General features: G+C 59.3%; 2 protein-coding genes across 3 annotated transcripts; both read left to right on the top strand.

The window, feature by feature from the left end:
- Window positions 1-327: 327 nt before the first annotated feature.
- On the top strand, window positions 328-8,443 carry CHRND (cholinergic receptor nicotinic delta subunit). Of its 2 annotated transcripts, XM_060151228.1 has the most exons (12): window positions 328-379; window positions 618-763; window positions 1,176-1,220; window positions 1,623-1,732; window positions 1,900-2,055; window positions 2,273-2,382; window positions 3,176-3,376; window positions 4,446-4,557; window positions 4,636-4,750; window positions 5,662-5,866; window positions 5,956-6,074; window positions 6,769-8,443. In XM_060151228.1, the coding sequence occupies exons 1-12, from the start codon at window positions 328-330 to the stop codon at window positions 6,949-6,951; spliced, it is 1,554 nt and encodes a 517-aa protein (XP_060007211.1). In that variant the 3' UTR covers window positions 6,952-8,443. The 2 variants fall into 2 exon arrangements, with proteins under 2 accessions (XP_060007211.1, XP_060007213.1); XM_060151230.1 differs by lacking the exon at window positions 1,623-1,732 and having other exon boundaries at window positions 1,844-2,055.
- A 3,115-nt stretch (window positions 8,444-11,558) lies between these two features.
- CHRNG (cholinergic receptor nicotinic gamma subunit) lies at window positions 11,559-17,525 on the top strand. Its single transcript, XM_060151227.1, has 12 exons — window positions 11,559-11,683; window positions 11,881-12,020; window positions 12,233-12,277; window positions 12,448-12,557; window positions 13,090-13,245; window positions 14,015-14,112; window positions 14,439-14,639; window positions 14,815-14,929; window positions 15,146-15,260; window positions 15,983-16,199; window positions 16,410-16,543; window positions 16,827-17,525. The coding sequence occupies exons 1-12, from the start codon at window positions 11,629-11,631 to the stop codon at window positions 16,998-17,000; spliced, it is 1,560 nt and encodes a 519-aa protein (XP_060007210.1). The 5' UTR covers window positions 11,559-11,628; the 3' UTR covers window positions 17,001-17,525.
- Window positions 17,526-18,739: the final 1,214 nt, after the last annotated feature.

The raw sequence follows: 18,739 nt of genomic DNA, 5'->3' as shown, positions 1-18,739 counted from the left end.
GTCCATGGCTGACCAGTGCCGCCCCCGATGTCCTGCCTCTCCACCCGGCCCCCACCCTCATCACTAGCGGTGGGGAGGCCCAGCCTGGGATCTTCGCCTCGTGTCCTAGGGCTCCTGCCCAGCTGGCCAGTCCCTGTCCCCACGCCCGCATCACCTGCCCCAGTTTCTCCAGCCTGCCACAGAGCCTCGAGGTGTCAGATTGCGCTTCCGGCGGCCTCTTCCCTTGGCGCCGCACCCCACCCTGCACCTGTCCCCTCGGCCACCCGCCCGCATTCCCCAGCCCTGCCGACAGGAGGGGCTGACCCAAGACCCAGTCAGAGGAACAGGATGGAGGGGCCCGTGTTAACGCTGGGGCTGCTGGCTGCCCTGGTCCTGTGTGGTAAGAGTGACCATCACCCCTCCCTGGAGGGTCCCCCAGGACCCCTACCCAGGTCCCCCACGGCATGCTCCCCTCCCGTCCCCTCCTACGTGGGGCTCCCTCTCCCAGCGTCAGGCCCACCTCCCCACTTCCCACTGCCATTCCTCCCTGGAGGGGCCACCCCCCCAGGGCCCGCTCCACGCCCAGCAGGACCTCAGGGCGGCGTCCCTCCCGGGCCCCTGTCCCCGACCCTCCCCAGGCAGCTGGGGCCTGAACGAGGAGGAGCGGCTGATCCGGCACCTGTTTGAGGAGAAGCATTACAACAAAGAGCTGCGGCCCGCGGCGCACAAAGAGGAGACCGTGGGGGTCACCCTGGCCCTCACCCTCTCCAACCTCATCTCCCTGGTGAGTGACTCCTCCCGGCTGGGCTGGGGAACGGTGGCAGGGATAGCTTCCTGGAGGCCTGGCTGTCTCCTGGCCTGGGATGGCCGTGGAGGAAGGCCCAGGCCCCATCCCGGCCTCTGGTAGCTCCTCTCCCTGGGAAACGTGCTCGGGGCCTCTCCGTGCCTCTGCATGCTGCCCACAGGCCTTGGGCCGAAGATGCCCCTTTCCCTCCAGCTCCAGTCCTGGGTGCCCCCGTTTCGCACCCATGACACACGTGAGAGGCCATATGCCCACCCAGCTTCCTGGTCTATCCATCCACTCCTGACTGCTGGGGGCAGGCCATTGCCATGGTTTCCCCTGGGTGGCAGCCGAGAGTAGGTGCCTGGGGAAAGGGTGCAGGCCCCGGGGGGACAGTCCTCCTGTTTGATTACAGAAAGAAGTTGAAGAGACCCTCACCACTAACGTGTGGATTGAGCACGTAAGGAGAACAGCCCGCACAGAGCTGGGGGCGGGAGGGTGCAGGGCCCAGGTTCGCCTGTGCTCGCTTCTGCTTGGGGACCCCCAGCCTGCCTCAGACACTGTCCTCCGGGAGGGACTGGGTCCTGCCTACAGACGAACCCCAGGCCCGACCCCCTTCCCGTCAGCTGGTGCTGCCACAAGCCCAGACAGAGCCTTCTGTGGGTTAGGGTCGTCACCTAGGGAAGATTGTCACAGTATCTTGATGTTATTAGAAGACACTGTCTGCTACCCAACCTCCTTTGTCCCAGCCCCAGCCCCTGTCCAGTCTTCCGCCAGGGAAGTGGTTGCGCGGGGAGCGGGGGGAATGGGGGAGCCCGGACAACAGCAGAGCCCACTGCTGACATTTCTTCTGGGCTTCCAGGGCTGGACAGACAGCCGGCTGAAGTGGGAGGCCGAAGATTTTGGGAACATCAGCGTCCTGCGTCTGCCCTCTGACATGGTGTGGCTCCCAGAGATAGTGCTGGAGAACAAGTTGAGCCGCAGCCCTCCCTGGCTTCCCTCCGCCACTCTGCCTCCCTTCGTCTTGAGCGTCCCCCTCCAGTCCCAAGCTTCTGACTGCCCGCCCTCCTCTGCCTCCCCCAGCTCGGCCGACTCCCAGCTGGCCAGCACTCACTGTGGCCCTTGTCCGTGTCCCGCAGCAATGATGGCTCCTTCCAGATTTCCTACTCCTGCAACGTGCTCATCTACCCCTCAGGCTACGTGTACTGGCTGCCGCCTGCCATCTTCCGCTCCTCCTGCCCCGTCTCCGTCACCTACTTCCCCTTCGACTGGCAGAACTGCTCCCTCAAGTTCAGGTGCACCCACTTCTCCAGCCATCCCTCCCCCCAGGGCACCCCGCCAGGGGCTGAGGGAGGTAAACACGCTCAGGCAGAGGGCCCTGTTCTGTCCCGATTTGAGCTTCCCCTCCCCACCATGGCCCCCTCCACCCGTGAACCCCCTGTGCTAGCCTTTCCCCCATCGGCGGCACCAGCCAGCGGCTGAGGACCACCCTCTGCCCACTGCCCTCCCCAGTTCACTCAAGTACACGGCCAAGGAGATCACCCTGAGCCTGAAGCAGGATGAGGAAGACGGCCGCTACTACCCCGTGGAGTGGATCATCATCGACCCCGAGGGCTTCACAGGTGCGGGAGCCGCAGCTGCTGGGCGGGCTGGCCCCTCAGAGCCCCCCCCCGCGGATACAGTCACACCGACATCCCCACCCCAGAGATGCACGCGTGCATACACACACCCAGGACGTGGACACACAGGGACACAGACGTGCAGACAGACACACACAGGCCAGACCCTTCCCCATCTGAGCAGGGTCCCTGGGGATGGTGTGGCCGACAGATGAGGGGGCGGTTAGCCTTCCTGCCCCCAGAGGGCCCGGGGGATCCTGGGGCTTTGGCTGTCCTCCTGACGGTGTGTATGTTGCGCCCTCCCAACGCCCCCCCCGCCTGTCTGTGATCAGGCTCAGGTCTTTTACTGGGCCCTACCGCTCGCCCCTGTCTATCAGAGGAGACCCACATCCCGCTGGCCCCGAGGCTGGTACGTCACGGGGAGGAGGGTTCTTACTCTCACTGCCTTGTTATCCCCAAGCCTCCTTATTTGAACCACATATGGTCTCAGCTTCTATTTTTCCCAAGGAGAAAAAAAAAAATCGGTCCCAGAGGAAAACTTCCCCCTTGTAGAGTGAAACTTCCATCCCAAACCCCAGGGAAAGATACCCAGAAACAGAGTGTGAACCCTCGTCCGTGCCCCCACCCCACTCCCAAGCCTCGCAGGCCCCTGCCAACAGGCCTGGCTGCGGCTCTGGGCTGGCTCACTCCACCCAGCGCCCACCCCCCCACTGCCCCCGACCTGCCCCCAGGCCCACCCCCCACCCCCGGCCTCCTTGCCCGGCCTCACCCCAAGGCATCCATGTGCCACCCTCAGAGAACGGGGAGTGGGAGATAGTGCACCGGCCGGCCAGGATCAACGTGGACCCCAGTGCCTCGCCGGGCAGTCCCGGCCGCCAGGACGTCACCTTCTACCTCATCATCCGCCGCAAGCCGCTCTTCTACGTCATCAACATCCTGGTGCCCTGCGTGCTCATCTCCTTCATGATCAACCTGGTCTTCTACCTGCCGGCGGACTGTGAGCCCAGCCCCCGCCCCCTCCCCGAGGGCCCCTGAGCTCGGCCACCCCCGCCCTGCCTCTCACTTCCTCCTGGGGGTCACCATCCTGGTGCTCCCTGCCCAGGGTCCAGGAACGAGGGGCACGTGGCCTGTCAGTGGCAGGGCTCGGTGACCCTGTCAGACATCCCCCAAGTGGACAGGACCCCTGGGGGTTCCATCCCTCTTGGACCTCCCCTCTGCCTCTCATGATGGGCTTCCCAAGGACCCTAGGGAGAGCTACAAAAGTGTCCCTCTGTCAGGGCAGAGATCGGGCCTGTGTGGTCACCACTGTGTGACTGTGGGCCTGGCTGTTGAGCCAATGGGTGGATAACAAGGTCTCCGGGAAGCCAGGGCATGGGGTGTGCAATCTACACACACCTGGGTTGAAAAGGACACGTGTCATCTGTGGTCACTTGGCTATGAGCAGGGCACAGTGAGTTCCAGAGACAAATGTGACCCCGCCCTGGACCCTGACAGACAGGGTAGAAACTACAAGACTAGGAGTGCAGCCTGGGGGGCGGTGGGGCAGGAGCTGGAGTCTGGCTGCGAGGCGCATTGCAGACCGAGAAGCAGTGCTGGGGCGGGGCCATGGACCCAAGACCAACGGGGCCAGCACCGCACAGCACGCTGAGGGGCGCAGGTGGGAAGAGCAGGGCGGTGCTGGGCTGGCGTCTCTGAGCAAAGGGCTGAGAGCAGGAATGTCATCTGGGTGTGAGGATGCCTTGGGGCTTTCTGTGCGGTGGAGGGACAGGGAAGGTCTGTGATTTAACAGGGCTGAGTGGCAGGGAATTGGCTAAGGAGGAAAGCAGGGGTTCCTTGAGCTCTCACCCAGTGGCAGGCAGCGTCTGAGAATTTAACACACACTCTCTCACTTTGGCTGCCCAACTTTTAGTGGTTGAGGAAACTGAGGCACAGAGAGGTTAGGCTGCTTGCCCAAGGTCACCTAGCAGTAAGGGGCAGCTCCTTAGCCCAGGGCACCATGGCATTGTGAACAGTAGTGCAGGGACCACCGTGGGACCAGAGGTCACAGCTAAGGATGGGCTCCCCAGGTGGCGAGAAGACGTCAATGGCCATCTCGGTGCTCCTGGCCCAGTCTGTCTTCCTGCTGCTTATCTCCAAGAGGCTGCCAGCCACGTCCATGGCCATCCCCCTCATCGGCAAGTGAGTGCCGTCCCTGCCTGCCTCACCCCACCACTCCTCGCCCTGGGCGGGGGCTCCAGGCTGCACCTGTGCCCACAGGTTCCTGCTCTTTGGCATGGTGCTGGTGACCATGGTCGTGGTGATCTGTGTCATCGTACTCAACATCCACTTCCGCACGCCCAGCACCCACATGCTCTCTGAGGGAGTCAAGAAGGTGAGGGCTCAGTAGCCAAAAGCTGGAGGTCATCCACGTGCCTCTCTGCAGGGAGGTGGGTGAAGCCGCAGCGGTACCCACAACAGGGGGTGCTACCCGGCAGCAAAAGTGGCCCTGCTTCTCCCCACGCCCCAGGCTGAATATTACATAAAAGAAGCCCAATGCTAAAGAGACTGCAAGATTTCCTTTCTGTGAAGTTCAAGGACAGGCAAAACCAATCTTCAGTGCTAGAAGTCAGGATGGTGGTTCCCTCTGGGTGTGGGTAGGAATTGATGGGGGTGAGGCAGGAGAGAACATTTTTGACATACAGTTCTTATCTTATCTGAGAGGTGTTTACACAGCTGAATGCATCTGTAAAATTTCACCTAGCTACATACTTAAGATTTGTTGAGTCTACTGTGTGTTTGTTATACCTTGATTCAAAGGAAGGTGAGCAATGTGGGGGCAGGGTGCCCAGGAAGGGGACTGTCCTTGCCTCCTGGCCTCTGCAGGGCCACCTGGTTTTTTGGGACAGCTGAGGATACTTTAGCAACTTTTCTGGTCTTAGCTCTGCGTTGGGGGCATTTTTCTTACTTTCTTTTTTTCCATATATAATTCATTTTCAACAAATGAGTTCTTCTCTGTAATGAGAGAGTTGGAAGCAACCTAATTGTCCATCAGTAGGGGATCAGAGTTCTTCTGCTGTAATGAGAGAGTTGGAAGCAATCTAATTGTCCATCAGTAGGGGATCAGAGTTCTGCTGTAATGAGAGAGTTGGAAGCAACCTAATTGTCCATCAGTAGGGGATCAGAAGAATAAACGACAGCATCAGACTGGCAAGCACTTTGTGGCAAGCCAGGAATGGAGTCACAAATGTTTGGATGTGTGAAGGTGACCCACGTTTGTAAAATGGCCCCTCTGACCTGCCATAGCTCTTCCTGGAGACACTGCCTGAGGTCCTGCACATGTCCCGTCCGGCAGAGGATGGGCCCAGCCCTGGGACCCTGGTCCGGAGGAGCAGCTCCCTGGGCTACATCTCCAAGGCAGAGGAGTACTTCTCGCTGAAGTCCCGAAGTGACCTCATGTTTGAGAAGCAGTCAGAGCGTCATGGGCTGGCCCGGCGCCTCACCACCGCACGTGGGTCCCTAATGGCTTGGAGTTCAGCCCATCCATGGGAGATGGGGTGAGGGCAGGCCCCATGCCCACCTCTGGCCTGGTGTCCACAGGTCGGCCCCCAGTAGGCTCTGAGCAGGCCCAGCAGGAGCTCTTCAGTGAGCTGAAGCCAGCTGTGGATGGGGCCAACTTCATCGTCAACCACATGAAGGACCAGAACAATTACAATGAGGTGAGTAGCCACAGGGTTGCTGTGTACAGATGTTCAGGTAGTGCACTGATCGAACACATATCTTAAGGGGGCACAGTTCCCCTCAGAGATACCTATCAACTTAGTTGGAGTTCACAGTGGGTGCAGATTCCAGGCCTCTCGGGGAGGGGGATCCCCGGCCTAAAATCCCATAGCAGTGTGCGGGGTCAGGCATACACTCAGATATACACACAGGCGCACAGCTCTGCCCTATTGGGGCCACACTCTGGACCTCCCTTAGGGTCCCTTTTTTCTCCCAGCTGCCAATCACTTTCTGTCCCTGCTCAACTCCCAGCTTGATACTCCAGACAAAGCCAGACATTTAGAAGGCGGCCCTATAGGGTTGCTCAGTACCACACAACTTTAAAAAATTCTCCCCTGACAAAGGGGCATATTTTCCTAGTTCACATATAGGCTAGTGGCAGCACTGAGAGGCTGGGAGGGAGTCTGTGGGCCTGCTCTCTGTCTCCTGGACAGACAGAATGACCAGCCCCGCCTGTGGCTGGAGGTGGGCCTGGGCCCTTGCTGGGGACATGGCAGCACATCGCATCTGCTGCAAGCCCGAGGCAGGCCCCACAGATACGCCGAGGCCGTGGGCCCCAGCTTGGGGTGTGAGTATGTGGTTTGAGGGCCCTTCCTACCCCATTGTCTCTGTCTCTGTCACCCTTGCCCCCAGGAGAAGGACTGCTGGAATCGGATAGCCCGCACAGTGGACCGACTCTGCCTGTTTGTGGTGACACCCATCATGGTGGTGGGCACAGCCTGGATCTTCCTGCAGGGCGCCTACAACCAGCCTCCACCTCAGCCCTTCCCTGGGGACCCCTTCTCCTACCGGGAGCAGGATAAGCGCTTCATCTAGAGTGGGCGTGCCCTCCCCGGCCTGGCCCAACAGCCAGGGGAGGCAGCTGGCCTGAAAGGGAGGTACAGGGGGTGCGGTGGATAGCTGTGTGGACAGGGGTGTCTGCGAAACAACCAGCTCTTCCTGGGCAGACCGATTCCCAGCCCTGAGACTTTGAGCCCAGTTGGTCCTGCCAGGCTGGGGCAGAGACAAGCTGAGGTCAAGGGAGGGAGGGGGAAGCCCTAATTCTCAACAGTGGTTCCTTTGCAAATAAAGCCAGGAGCCACCGGAGAAGGGCTGAGAGTGGACATCGGCTGGGGGTGGGGCAGGACGATTTGTGGGGCGGCAGAGGGCTGGCTCAGGGACCAGGGAGGATGCCACTCAGGCTGGCCTCTTGGGACCCCTCTGTGAGAGGTCAGAAAGACAGAGACATCTTCTTGCCTCCCTCTCCCTCAGGTGGGGGTGGAACAGGTGGGATCCTGGGCCTTTACTTCCCAGCTCCTCCAGCCGCCTCCTTTGGCCAACTCCTTAGTCTTGGGCCTCTGAGGCCCCACCTGGAGCCGAGGTTGGGGATGCCTCTCTCTCCAGGCCCACTAGGGAAGGAGTCTTTTGGCAGGTTTGGGAGCATCCGGATTGCAGAATGGCCTTCCCCAGCCCTTTCTGCCTTGGCCACTCTGTCTGGGTCCCCCTGGGAAGCTGAGGATGGGGGTGGAAGGGTCAGGTTCAGCATCCACAGAGGCCAGAGGTCAGCCTGTCAACCTCAGGTCACACGCACCATCCTAAAGCCCCAGAACTCGGCCATGCCCCCAGGCTTGTCCCCTTGAGCACCTACTCCTCTTCCCCGAAATAGGGTTACCAGACAAGACTTGGGACATACTTACACTAAAAAATGATTCATTGTTTACCCGAATTCAAATTTAACTGGGAATCCTGTATTTTAATTGGCTAAATCTGGCAACTCCACCCCAAAGGGAGCCCCCGCCACTGCTATCCCAAAGGCCAAGGGCTGAGGTTGCAGGAGCCAGAGGATGTGGTTCTGTGTGGTAGCCCACCTCCAAGGTGGCCCCAGTGAGCCACACCTCCTGGCATTCATACCCTCCCACACAGTACCAAGATTGGTCTGTGTGACCGATAGAAGGAGGCAGAAGTGACAGTGTGTCACTTCCAAGATCAGGTCGTAAAAGACATTGCAGCCACCCTCTTTCTCTCTCTCCTGCTCTCCCTCCCTCGTTCATTCTTAGTTGGCTCTCTGACTTCGGGGAAGCCAGGGGCATGATGCGCAGCCCTGTGGAGAGGTCCAGATGGCAAGTAACTGAGGCCTCCGGCCAACAGCCCTGTGAGTGACCTTGGAAATGGATCCTCCAGCTGAAGTGGCTCCGTCAGCCACAGTGGAGCCTTCAGATGAGATCACAGCCCCATAAAAGGCTCTGAGCCAGAGCCACCCAGCTAAGCTGCTCCTGGATTCCTGACCCTCAGAAACTGTGTGAGATATTAAACATTTGTCATGTTAAGAGACAAAGCTTTGGGGTGGTTTGTTACACTAGCACTGTGACCTTGGGCGAACCACCCGTCATCTCTCAGCTTCAATTTTCTCATCTGCAAAGTGTGGATAAGTCCAGCTCATGAGGCGTCTTGAAGATCAAATTTGCTAGTAGGAGTAAAGGTAGTTACATGTGTCCTGCAAATTGTAGGGGTGGTTATTTATCTCATTCCTCATTCGTGGGCCTCAGTCACTGAGGACAGGCCCTTAAGGCCCTCACAAGGGCTTCCTGCATCCAAGCCTGGCTTGGTGACTGACAGGGGACTGGAGCAGGTTGGAGGACCTGATTCTTCACCTCCTTGATATGCAGGCTTGAGTGTCCCAGCTGAACCCACGTCCCTCAGAGGGAATCAGTGACCTCATGAGCTCAGGTATATAGAAGGCAAAATGTTTGGCCTTCCCATGGAACTGAAGAAAAGATAAACCATTTAAAACCCAAACTGACCCTACTTACTTCTGCTTTCCAATATGAACCTTCTGAAAATTCAAGGTACAAATATTTAATTTTTTCCCCTCTGAATAGGAAAACTAGCTTAGACTTACACCCTTCAGATGAGCAGGCAGTCTGGGTCTTCCCTGGAATTTTTCACCAACTCTGGGGTGTCGCTTTCTCGTGCCCAGAGACAAGAGGGCCCAGATCTGATCCCTCAACCACTGTCGTTGCTTTTCTTAGCCACATGGTGGCGCTGTTGGCAGCAGATTTTACACAGTCAAATAGTGAGGCCTCAGTGTGTCAAGCCTGCTCAGGTGGCTGTAAACCTTCCAGAGAAGACAACCCCCAATGCCCCACTAGACCAAGGGCTCCTCTTTAGCAGGTTACCAGGGTTACAGTGGGTCCCCCGACAGCACCCACTTCCCCAGCACTCCAGCCCCAGGGTGCTGTCAGGACTGGTCCACCCTACGGACCAGTGGCTGCGTGGGGTGGCATGGTTCAGGCGGTGATGTGAGCGATGGGGGGCGATGGGGGGCGATGGGGAGCGATGGGGAGCGATGGGGGCGATGGGGGGCGATGGGGGGCGATGGGGGGCGATGGGGAGCGATGGGGAGCGGCAGATGACGCTTCGCTCACTTGCTGCTCACCTCCTGCTGTGCGGCCTTGGTTCCTAACAGCGCGCGCGGACAGCTACCGGTCCGAGGCCCGAGGGTTGGGGGCCCCTCTCTTAATGGGTCCCATACTTCTCCCCTTAACCATTCCAAGGCTGAAACTGCCACTCCTCAGAGATGCCCCACCCCGCTGAGAACACCAAAGGGACCTCTCAGAGCAGAGAGAAGGGGAGAAAACAGGGTTAAAATCTGCATCCATAAAACTTAAAAATAAATAAAATGTGCATCCAGAGAGAGGTGGCACAGTTCCTACCAGAGGGAATTCAATCTCCAGAGTCTTCCTTTTCCCTCCCAGACACGCGTAGGGAAGGGGAAAGAGAAAGTCAGAAATGTCCGGCGTCAGCTGACTACCTATGCCTGGGGTGGTGGAGGGGGAGGGCGATAGGTGGTCCATGATTTAGCAGAAGCCATTAACTATCTTGGGCAAAGAGCCATCCTGGAGGAGAGCAGAGAGGAGGAGAGATACTGCTCCGCGAAACGGGTGAGGGAATTGAGTCCAGGGGACACCAGAGGGCAAAGTGGGGAGAAGGAGACATTGGCTTCGTATACTCCAGGGAGAGTGGGCTACACAGCTAGATGCGGGGTGAGAGCGAAGTTTGGGGGGGCAGGTGCTGGGGGCGGGCTGTCCAGGAAAACAGTGTGGAGCCCAGAGCAGGACCGAACGCAAGGACCGAAGTAGATCAGGGAAGACAGGGGCCACCACTGTCATCCCCCTGCCCACCCCAAAATCCTGGAGAAGACAACAGAGACTTGTGGGCCCGCTGCAGGGACTGGGGTCTGAGCCAACCTCATTTGGATCTCCAAGGACAGGGCACGTAGGCTGACTTCTAGTTTACTGACATGTTAAAATGCCACAGACACCATTTGCTTGCGGGGAGGGGGACACGTCCTCAAATGGTGCTTTCCCTCCAGCCCTCAGAGGCCTCCACCACCCTGTCCCACAGGATGCTGAAGGGTGGGCGGCACATATGGGAACCTGCATTTTCCATCTTGCCCACGTAGTGGGTCATGTTGACCTGTCTGCTTCGAATAGCTGGTTGGAAGACAGGTGGCCAGCTGACAGCAGGGCCCTCGGCTCCTAGATCAGCCTCAGCCCCACTCTTCCCCTGACCACGAACCACAGCGTGGATGGAGCTGGTTTTCTGGCCCCTCTAGGTCCCCTCATCTGACTCTACAGGGGCCAGGACCTTGATCTTGCCTGCCTGCCCCCCTTGGACTGTGAGTTCCTGTGAGCGGCTCAGGCTTATCCCTGGGTCCCCCTGGCCTAGAGCTGCCCTGCCACACACTGGGGACTCCGTAAATCTGTGGATGGTTTAATAAATACTGAGGCCCCCCTGAGGAGCCCCTATTCAGGGGCTGTCCTATTCCCTGGAGCCTGCGTTCCAAATCTTCCTCGGCTCTCCTTCCTCTAAAGCTTACCAGACCCGAATTCCATGCCTCAGAGACCAGAGAACTCTGACCTGACCCCCTCATTTGCATTAAGGTGTCATTGCCTGGGGGCCCTAGTGCATCTCTCCCATAGGCACTTGACCCTCCAGTGTCTCGGTCTAGTGGAGTGACCCATGAAGATGTCAGGGATCATGTCATAGAGAAACTCAGGAACAAAACACGCTTCCCCAACGGCCTTCACGCCTTCCCAGATCCTGACCCGCTGGAGGGGGCAGGAGGAAGCGTCCTCGGTCGGGGCCCTTCCTCAGCGCTCTGCCTTTCTCTCCCACACCCATCTGTCCCCGGCTGCATCCTCAGTGCCCCCGGCTGGAACACGGACGGAGGACTGGGTCAGCTGAGCCTAAGAGTGGGGATGGAGGCTGGACCGTCTCTGTTGGGACAGACAGGGCCCCTCTGTCCTCCCCAGCCCGGGTAACCTGAGCCCGGCATTGTGTCCATCCTGGAACAGCTGACAGCGCTGGGGTCAGACAGCTGGTGGGGCTGGGCTGGCTGGGCTGGCTGGGGAGGGAGTGTGGGCTGTTACATGAGACCCAGAGGCTGCATCCCTCTATCCCAGTCCTGAGGAGCTGCAATCCCACCCCGTCACTGCAGAGAGCTGTGGCACCATGCACGGGGGCCAGAGGCCGCTGCTCCTTCTGTCACTGTTGGCTGTCTATCTGGGTGTGGACACAGGGGGTCTGGGGCCTGGAGAGGCCAGGAGCAGGGGTCCAAGGCCTCAGGGGATGGAGGGTGTGGGGGGCTACTGGAGCCTGTCCGCCATACCCGGTTCCCTACTTCCCCATGTCACACCCTCCCGTGGCCTCCCCCTCGTTCTGCCCCAAAGCCCCTGTACCCAGGCTCAGCGCTGTCTGTCGCAGGAGCCCAGGGCCGGAGCCAGGAGGAACGTCTGCTCAGAGACCTGATGCACAGCTACGTCCCCCACCTGCGGCCTGCCAAGCATGATTCAGACGTGGTCAACGTCAGCCTCAAGCTCACGCTCACCAACCTCATCTCCCTGGTGAGCACAGGCCTGTAGGACGGGGGCGGGGAGGGGATCCCACCCTGCCCCTGGGATGGGGGGAGAGGAAGGGGCTGGCGCCAGCAGCCGGGAGCAGGCAGCGCCCACCGGGGAGACCAGAGAGCTGGAAAACTCCCATGGGGCCGCCCAAGAGGCTGGGGTCTTGTAGAGACTAACACCTGGGGGCTTAGCCCTCTGTTCTGTGCCCGCAGAATGAGCGAGAGGAGGCCCTCACCACCAACGTCTGGATAGAAATGGTAAGAAGCCGCCCTGCCACCCTCTTTTCCTCTAGCAGCTCCCACCCTGGGGCCCCAAGGCCCTCACAGCTGCCTGTTTCCCTCCCATCCCATCCCTGCCTCTCCTGCCCCCCCGCCCCGGGCTGGGCCCCCCTGGGGGTCGGGGGGCCTGGTAACCCCTCCCCCTGCAGCAGTGGTGTGACTACCGCCTGCGCTGGGACCCACGTGACTACGACGGCCTGTGGGTGCTGCGGGTGCCGTCCACCATGGTGTGGCGGCCGGACGTCGTGCTGGAGAACAAGTGAGGAGGCGGCGCGGGTGTGGGGCGGGGGCGGACAGACAGACGCAAGGGCGGGCCCAGCAGGACAAGGGTGTTCTGGGAGAAAGAGGCAGGGGAACAGAGGGTGCAGCCCGGGGACACTGCGGGCACTGGGGCGCGGGGGCTAAGGGTAGGGCCCGGGGCCAGCAGACCTGACCCCAGACCTGGCTCCACCGCCTCTGGGCTGGGCCGCCTGGGTAGGGATGAGGACAGCTCTCTCGGGGGCCCACAGGACAGGCGCAGGAAGGGCTGCCCTCCGGCTCTGGCACTCTGTGGGAGCTTAACTGCTGTCAGTTGCTGCCGTGACCATTAATGAAGGGGGGAGGGGAGAGCGGCAGCGATTAGGAGCTGGGCCGAGGGAGCCTGGCGTGTGGGGGGTGGGGAAGAGGGGCGGGGAGGGGGCCGGGGGAGGAGTGGTCCCCAGGCCAGGAGGAGAGACCGGTCAGGGGTGTGGCGGGCTGGGAAGGGTTGGTGGCCCCGGGCCCCATCCACACGTGGCCTGGCCTGTGCGCAGCGTGGACGGCGTATTCGAGGTGGCCCTCTACTGCAACGTGCTCGTGTCTCCCGACGGCTGCGTGTACTGGCTGCCGCCCGCCATCTTCCGCTCCTCTTGCCCCGTCTCTGTCACCTACTTCCCCTTCGACTGGCAGAACTGCTCCCTCATCTTCCAGTGAGGCCATTGGCTGGGGTGGGGATTTGGGGAGCCGCTCTAAGAGGGGCCCTGGTCGGGTGGGGACCCAGGGGCCTGGCTCCACCTCCCTGGGGCCTCTGCATCTGTCTCAGGCCCAGATGCCTGAAGATGCCCGTGTCCCTCCCTGCTAAGCCTCGGTCCCCTCACTCATCCTCCTTCGCTGCCTCAGTTTCCCTGCCTGTGCCCGGAGGAGAGACATCAGTGACTGGGATGGGTGGGCGAGGAGGCACACACACGCCGACACACATGCACACCCACACTAGACCACTACGCCCTACAGCCCCACGGAGAGGACGGCGCTGTCTCAGTATCCTCGTCCATTGATGGGGGAAAGGGGGTCTGTGAGAGGGTCTCCCCGGCTTTTAGAGGAACAGTCTTCCTGAGACCCTCCTCAGTAAGCAGACCCGAGAGGTGCACACTGTATTTCCTCTGTTCTCACCATCGGCCCCTCCTGCCCTGGAGACGGTGGGAGGGAGGAACACGGGGTGGCCCTGGGCTCTTGCCACCAGGGCAGCACATTGAGCTGCAGTCTCCTGGTCCTTCAACTCAAACTTCCCCAGACCCCAAAGAGCCTGACTCCCCGCCCCTGCCCCATCTCGTGCCAGGGTTTTGTGAAGAACTCAGAAATTCCTGGCTGCACTTTTTGAGGCAAAGCAGCCCACAGCTGCCCTCAGGTGATGGTCTATGTGACCTCACGCGTGAGTCTGCATACACTCAAGTCTATCCTCTTTCCCTCCCCATCTCCCAGGTCCCAGACCTACGGCACCAACGAGATCAATCTGCAGCTGAGCCAGGAAGATGGTCAGACCATCGAGTGGATTTTCATAGACCCCGAGGCCTTCACAGGTAACCTCCACCCAAGGCCCCTGCTGGACCTGGCTGTGCGGGCAGGGCCAGGCCGAGATCACGCCCCCTCCCGTGTAAGTCAAGATGAAAACTACAGTAAACCACAAAATACATAGATTTAAAGGCCCGGCAAACCTCTGATTTTCCCCATGATAATTACTCCAGTTTGGGTGGGAGGGGGATCAAGCATCCATCTTCCCACACTGTTCCCATCCCTCAATGGCGCTCCTTTGGGCACATGCTGGCTGCCCTGTAGCTGGGTCACACGGGCTGCAGGGATCTGCCCGCCCGCACTCCCTGTGCCCACCCCAGCCTGCTGCCTGCAGAAAATGGAGAGTGGGCCATCCGGCACCGGCCAGCCAAGATGCTGCTGGATGAGACAGCACCAGCCGAGGAGGCCGGCCACCAGAAGGTCGTCTTCTACCTGCTCATCCAGCGCAAGCCCCTCTTCTACGTCATCAACATCATCGCGCCCTGTGTACTCATCTCCTCTGTGGCCATCCTCATCTACTTCCTTCCTGCCAAGGGTACCTAGCGCCTGTGGGAGGGGAGCCACGGCCCCGGCCGGCGGCACAAGGGGTAGCTGGAAGGGCAGAATGGCAGCATGACCTGGGACCAGGGACATGGACTCCTTGTGGGGAGGGGGGTGCCCCACGGTGGGGAGGTTGAGATCCACTCTGAAGGCCTCTTGGTCATGGGCAGCGGGTGGTCAGAAGTGTACCGTCGCCATCAACGTGCTCCTGGCCCAGACTGTCTTCCTCTTCCTTGTGGCCAAGAAGGTGCCCGAGACCTCCCAGGCGGTGCCACTTATCAGCAAGTAAGGCCGGTCCTCATGCCTGCACCCACCTCCTCCCCTCCCTTCTCAGGAACACAGGGTACTGCCCTCCTGCCACCCCCACCCCCATCATCCTCAGTGCCAGCCCATCACCCCAAGGGATCTGGGGGAATCAGCCACTGCGGGTGGGGATGTTGTCTGGGGTGGAGTGTCGAAGGGCCAGCCCCGCCTCCTGCCTGCCCCCCGCCACCCCGGCAGGTACCTGACCTTCCTCCTGGTGGTGACCATCCTGATTGTTGTGAATGCTGTGGTCGTGCTCAACGTGTCTCTGCGGTCCCCACACACACACTCCATGGCTCGAGGGGTCCGCAAGGCAAGCTCCCCGCCCCCGCCCCCTCCAGCATCCTCCTGCCCTTTCCGCTTACACGCACCTTCCCCTGCACTCCTGTCTCTGGGCATATTCCTCACCTGCCGCATTCAGCAGCTGACCTGCCCCACGTGCATCTAGAAGCACGTGCCCAAATGGATCAATAATAACACCAAGCGCTTACTATGTGTATTACATAAACTAACTTATTTAATCTTCATAAATCCCCTATGAAGTGGGTATTAGTATCATCTCCAGTTTACACATGAGGAAACTAAATAACAGAAAGGTTAAATAGCTTACTTGAGGTCGCATGGCTAGAAAGTGGAGGAAGCAGGATTCGGCCCAGGCAGGCTGGCTCCAGTGCCCGTGTGATCTGCAGCCCACCTGCAGCAGTCAGCTGGAACCCTTGTTACAAATGCAGATTCCCAACCTACCCCAGGCATCCTGGGCCAGGGGTGGGGCCCAGGAACCTGTGTCTCCAACAAGTGCCCTGGTGATTCTGATGTGCACAAAAGTTTGGGGGCCCAGGTTCAGTGTCTGGCGTGGAACAGGTAAGCTGTACCGGGGCCAAGCCACTGCCCCTGAAGTGCAGCCTCTGGGCCCCCAGCGCATGAGCCCTTCGTGCCAACCATCACCTTCTGTTCCGAAGCCAAGCCTGGCCGCCCAATCACCCAGGAAGGTCTGCTGGCCGCTAAGCTAAGCCACCCATGACATCCCCTCTTCAGGTGTTCCTGCGGCTTCTGCCCCAGCTGTTGCGGATGCACGTTCGCCCGCTGGCCCCAGCGGCTGTGCAGGACGCCCGGCCCCGGCTACGGAATGGCTCCTCCATGCGGTGGTCAATCACAGCCGGGGAGGAGGTGGCCCTCCGCCTGCCCCGCAGTGAACTCCTCTTCCGGCAGCACCAGAGCAATGGGCTAGTAAGGGCAGCGCTGGAGAAGCTAGGTGAGACAGGGGGTGTGACACTGGGGACACTCCTGCCCAGGGACTTCAGACACGAAGGGTCTGTTGGCCAAGGTGCCTGGCACAGCAGATGAGTGCTGGGCAAGTGTCCAGGCTGGGGGAGAAAGGGGCTGGGGTCTCTAAGGAGAGGCCACTTTCTCAGACTGTTTCTCCTCCATTCTACTCCCAAACCTTTCTCTCTCTCTTCCACAGAGAAAGGCCCGGAGTCAGGGCAGAGCCAGGAGTGGTGTGGCAGCCTGAGGCAGGCCGCCCCAGCCATCCAGGCCTGCGTGGAAGCCTGCAACCTCATTGCCTGCGCCCGGTACCAGCAGAGGCACTTTGACAGTGTAAGCCAGTCGGGGGTGGGTGTGGGGTTTGAGTACCTGGTGAGGGACTTGGACCCGAGATGGGGCAGGATGAGTGGTGTGGCCATGGTAGGGCAATAGGATGGAGAAAGTGGAAATGGGAGTGGGGCCAGGGGCCCGTGGAAGAAGCCAGGTTGAGGCCTGGAAGTAGGTGAGAAGGGCTCAAGGAAATGAAGAACGGAGGCCTGCTGGATGGCCAAGGGTGGTACAGGGATCCAGCCTGGTGCCACCGCTGGTCATCTCATCCCCTGTCTCTCACCCTCAGGGGAACAAGGAGTGGTTCCTGGTGGGCCGAGTGCTGGACCGCGTCTGCTTCCTGGTCATGCTCTCGCTCTTTGTCTGTGGCACTGCTGGAATCTTCCTCATGGCCCACTACAACAGGATGCCTGCCCTGCCGTTCCCTGGAGACCCCCGCTCCTACCTGCCCTCGTCCGACTGAGCCAACCAATTGCTGCTAGCCACGTGGAGTCTTATCGGCTGTGTTCTGCTGCTGAGGTCATGAGTATGCTCTTTGGGAAGCACCCTGCTGGGCCATGTGAGCCAACCGTTCCTGAGAAAAGCTGGGGAAATAAAAAGACAGAGCTGGAGCCCTGGAGTGGCTGGGGATGGGATGCTGGCAGAGTGTGTTAGTGGGGTCAGCATCTACATGGCACTGGCTTGCTATTCCTGGCAATCCCCTCACTTGAGCAAAGTGTTATCAACTCCCATCGTTTCTGAAGCTCTAAGGACTCTGTTTTATCTTATCCCCAACTAGGCAAGGTCCTATCCCTCCAGGCCTGGGCCTCCCTTCCCTTTTACAAGTTCCCTGCAGGCTCCTAAAGGAGGGAAGTCTAGAGAGAAGTGAAGCGTAGCAGCCAATGCTCTAGCGAAAGAAGGGGAGCAGAGCCCAGTCCAGCTGGCATCTGCCTACTTTCTTGGGGCTGTACGCACCCAATACTCATGTGCACCAGTGACCTTTCTATTCAGATGCATTTTTTTGCCATCGATCACCAAACATTTTATGAGTTTTACTATCTTTTTTCATTATTAAGAGCTCCTCACAGCATTATGGATAAGCAAGAATCACTATTCCCCCATGTTTAGGATGGGCAAATTGGGGCCTAGAGTAAGAGGGGCGTCCCAGAACAATGATGGCTAAATAAGGGTTGGAGTCCACAATTCCCAACACTGACCCAATCTTAGACAGTTCTAAGAAAGTTCTATGGCCTGGAAAACGGATGCCTCTTCCTTCTCTTCTCAAAGGCCAGGGAATTTGCACTGGTCTCAAGGAAGAGCGAGGCAGGGAGGCAGGGAGGCTGGGAAGAGACCCTGACCAGGCTCCCTTTGCCCCACTTAGGAGACGAGGGCCGGGGTCTTTCAGGGGTGGGGGTGGGGCGGGGAGTAAGGCCATGTCAGGGGTGGGGGTGGGGCGGGGAGTAAGGCCATGCTTTGAGAGTGTAACTGGGGCCTGAGTTTTGTTGGTGACAAGACAACTTGGGCAAGTCATTTGTGCTCCCTGAGCCTGTTTCCTCATCTGTAAATATGGGCACAGATATCAGTTCCTACCTCCCCTCATCACAGGATCAAAGGTGCAGGTGAAAGTGATTAAAAAATGTTAAAGTGTCACATAAAGACCTGACAATGGTACATTGTTGCGGGGGAGAAGACCTCCCCCAAGTACAGGGTTGTTGGCTTTGGGATCAGTCACCAGCAGGTTCATTTCATTTATTCCAGTGTGTGTGTGTGTGTGTGTGTGTGTGTGTGTGTGTGTGTGTGTGTGTGTGTGTGTGTGTGTGTGTGTGTGTGTGTGTGTGTGTGTGTGTGTGTGTGTGTGTGTGTGTGTGTGTGTGTGTGTGTCGCCCGCGCTGCTGTGTATTTGGAGTGTCAGGCAATTTAATGACGGTGGGATCATTTCTGGTTCCTGTAAGCCTCTCTACTAGCTTAGTCACCTGGAGTGAGTCTCTCAATCTGACTGCCTCAGAAGGCGGAGATCAGCTCTGTAGCTCCTGGCACAAGTAAGCAAAGATTAACAATAGCCACCACTTATGAAAGGTTACTCTGTCTAGCGCCTGAAACTGATTATCTCGTTCAATCCACACGGCAACCTGAAGAGGCGGGTGCTACAGTATAGTATGGCCAGTACCAAAGAAGAAAGAGCCTCAGGGAGCTTAAGAGAGAGTCCAGGACCGTGCAGCCCCA

The sequence above is a fragment of the Lagenorhynchus albirostris genome, chromosome 6 (assembly GCF_949774975.1).
Source record: "Lagenorhynchus albirostris chromosome 6, mLagAlb1.1, whole genome shotgun sequence".
Taxonomy (NCBI): Eukaryota; Metazoa; Chordata; class Mammalia; order Artiodactyla; family Delphinidae; genus Lagenorhynchus; species Lagenorhynchus albirostris.
Note: the sequence above shows the minus strand (reverse complement) of the source record. Positions and strands in the feature narration are given on the sequence as shown.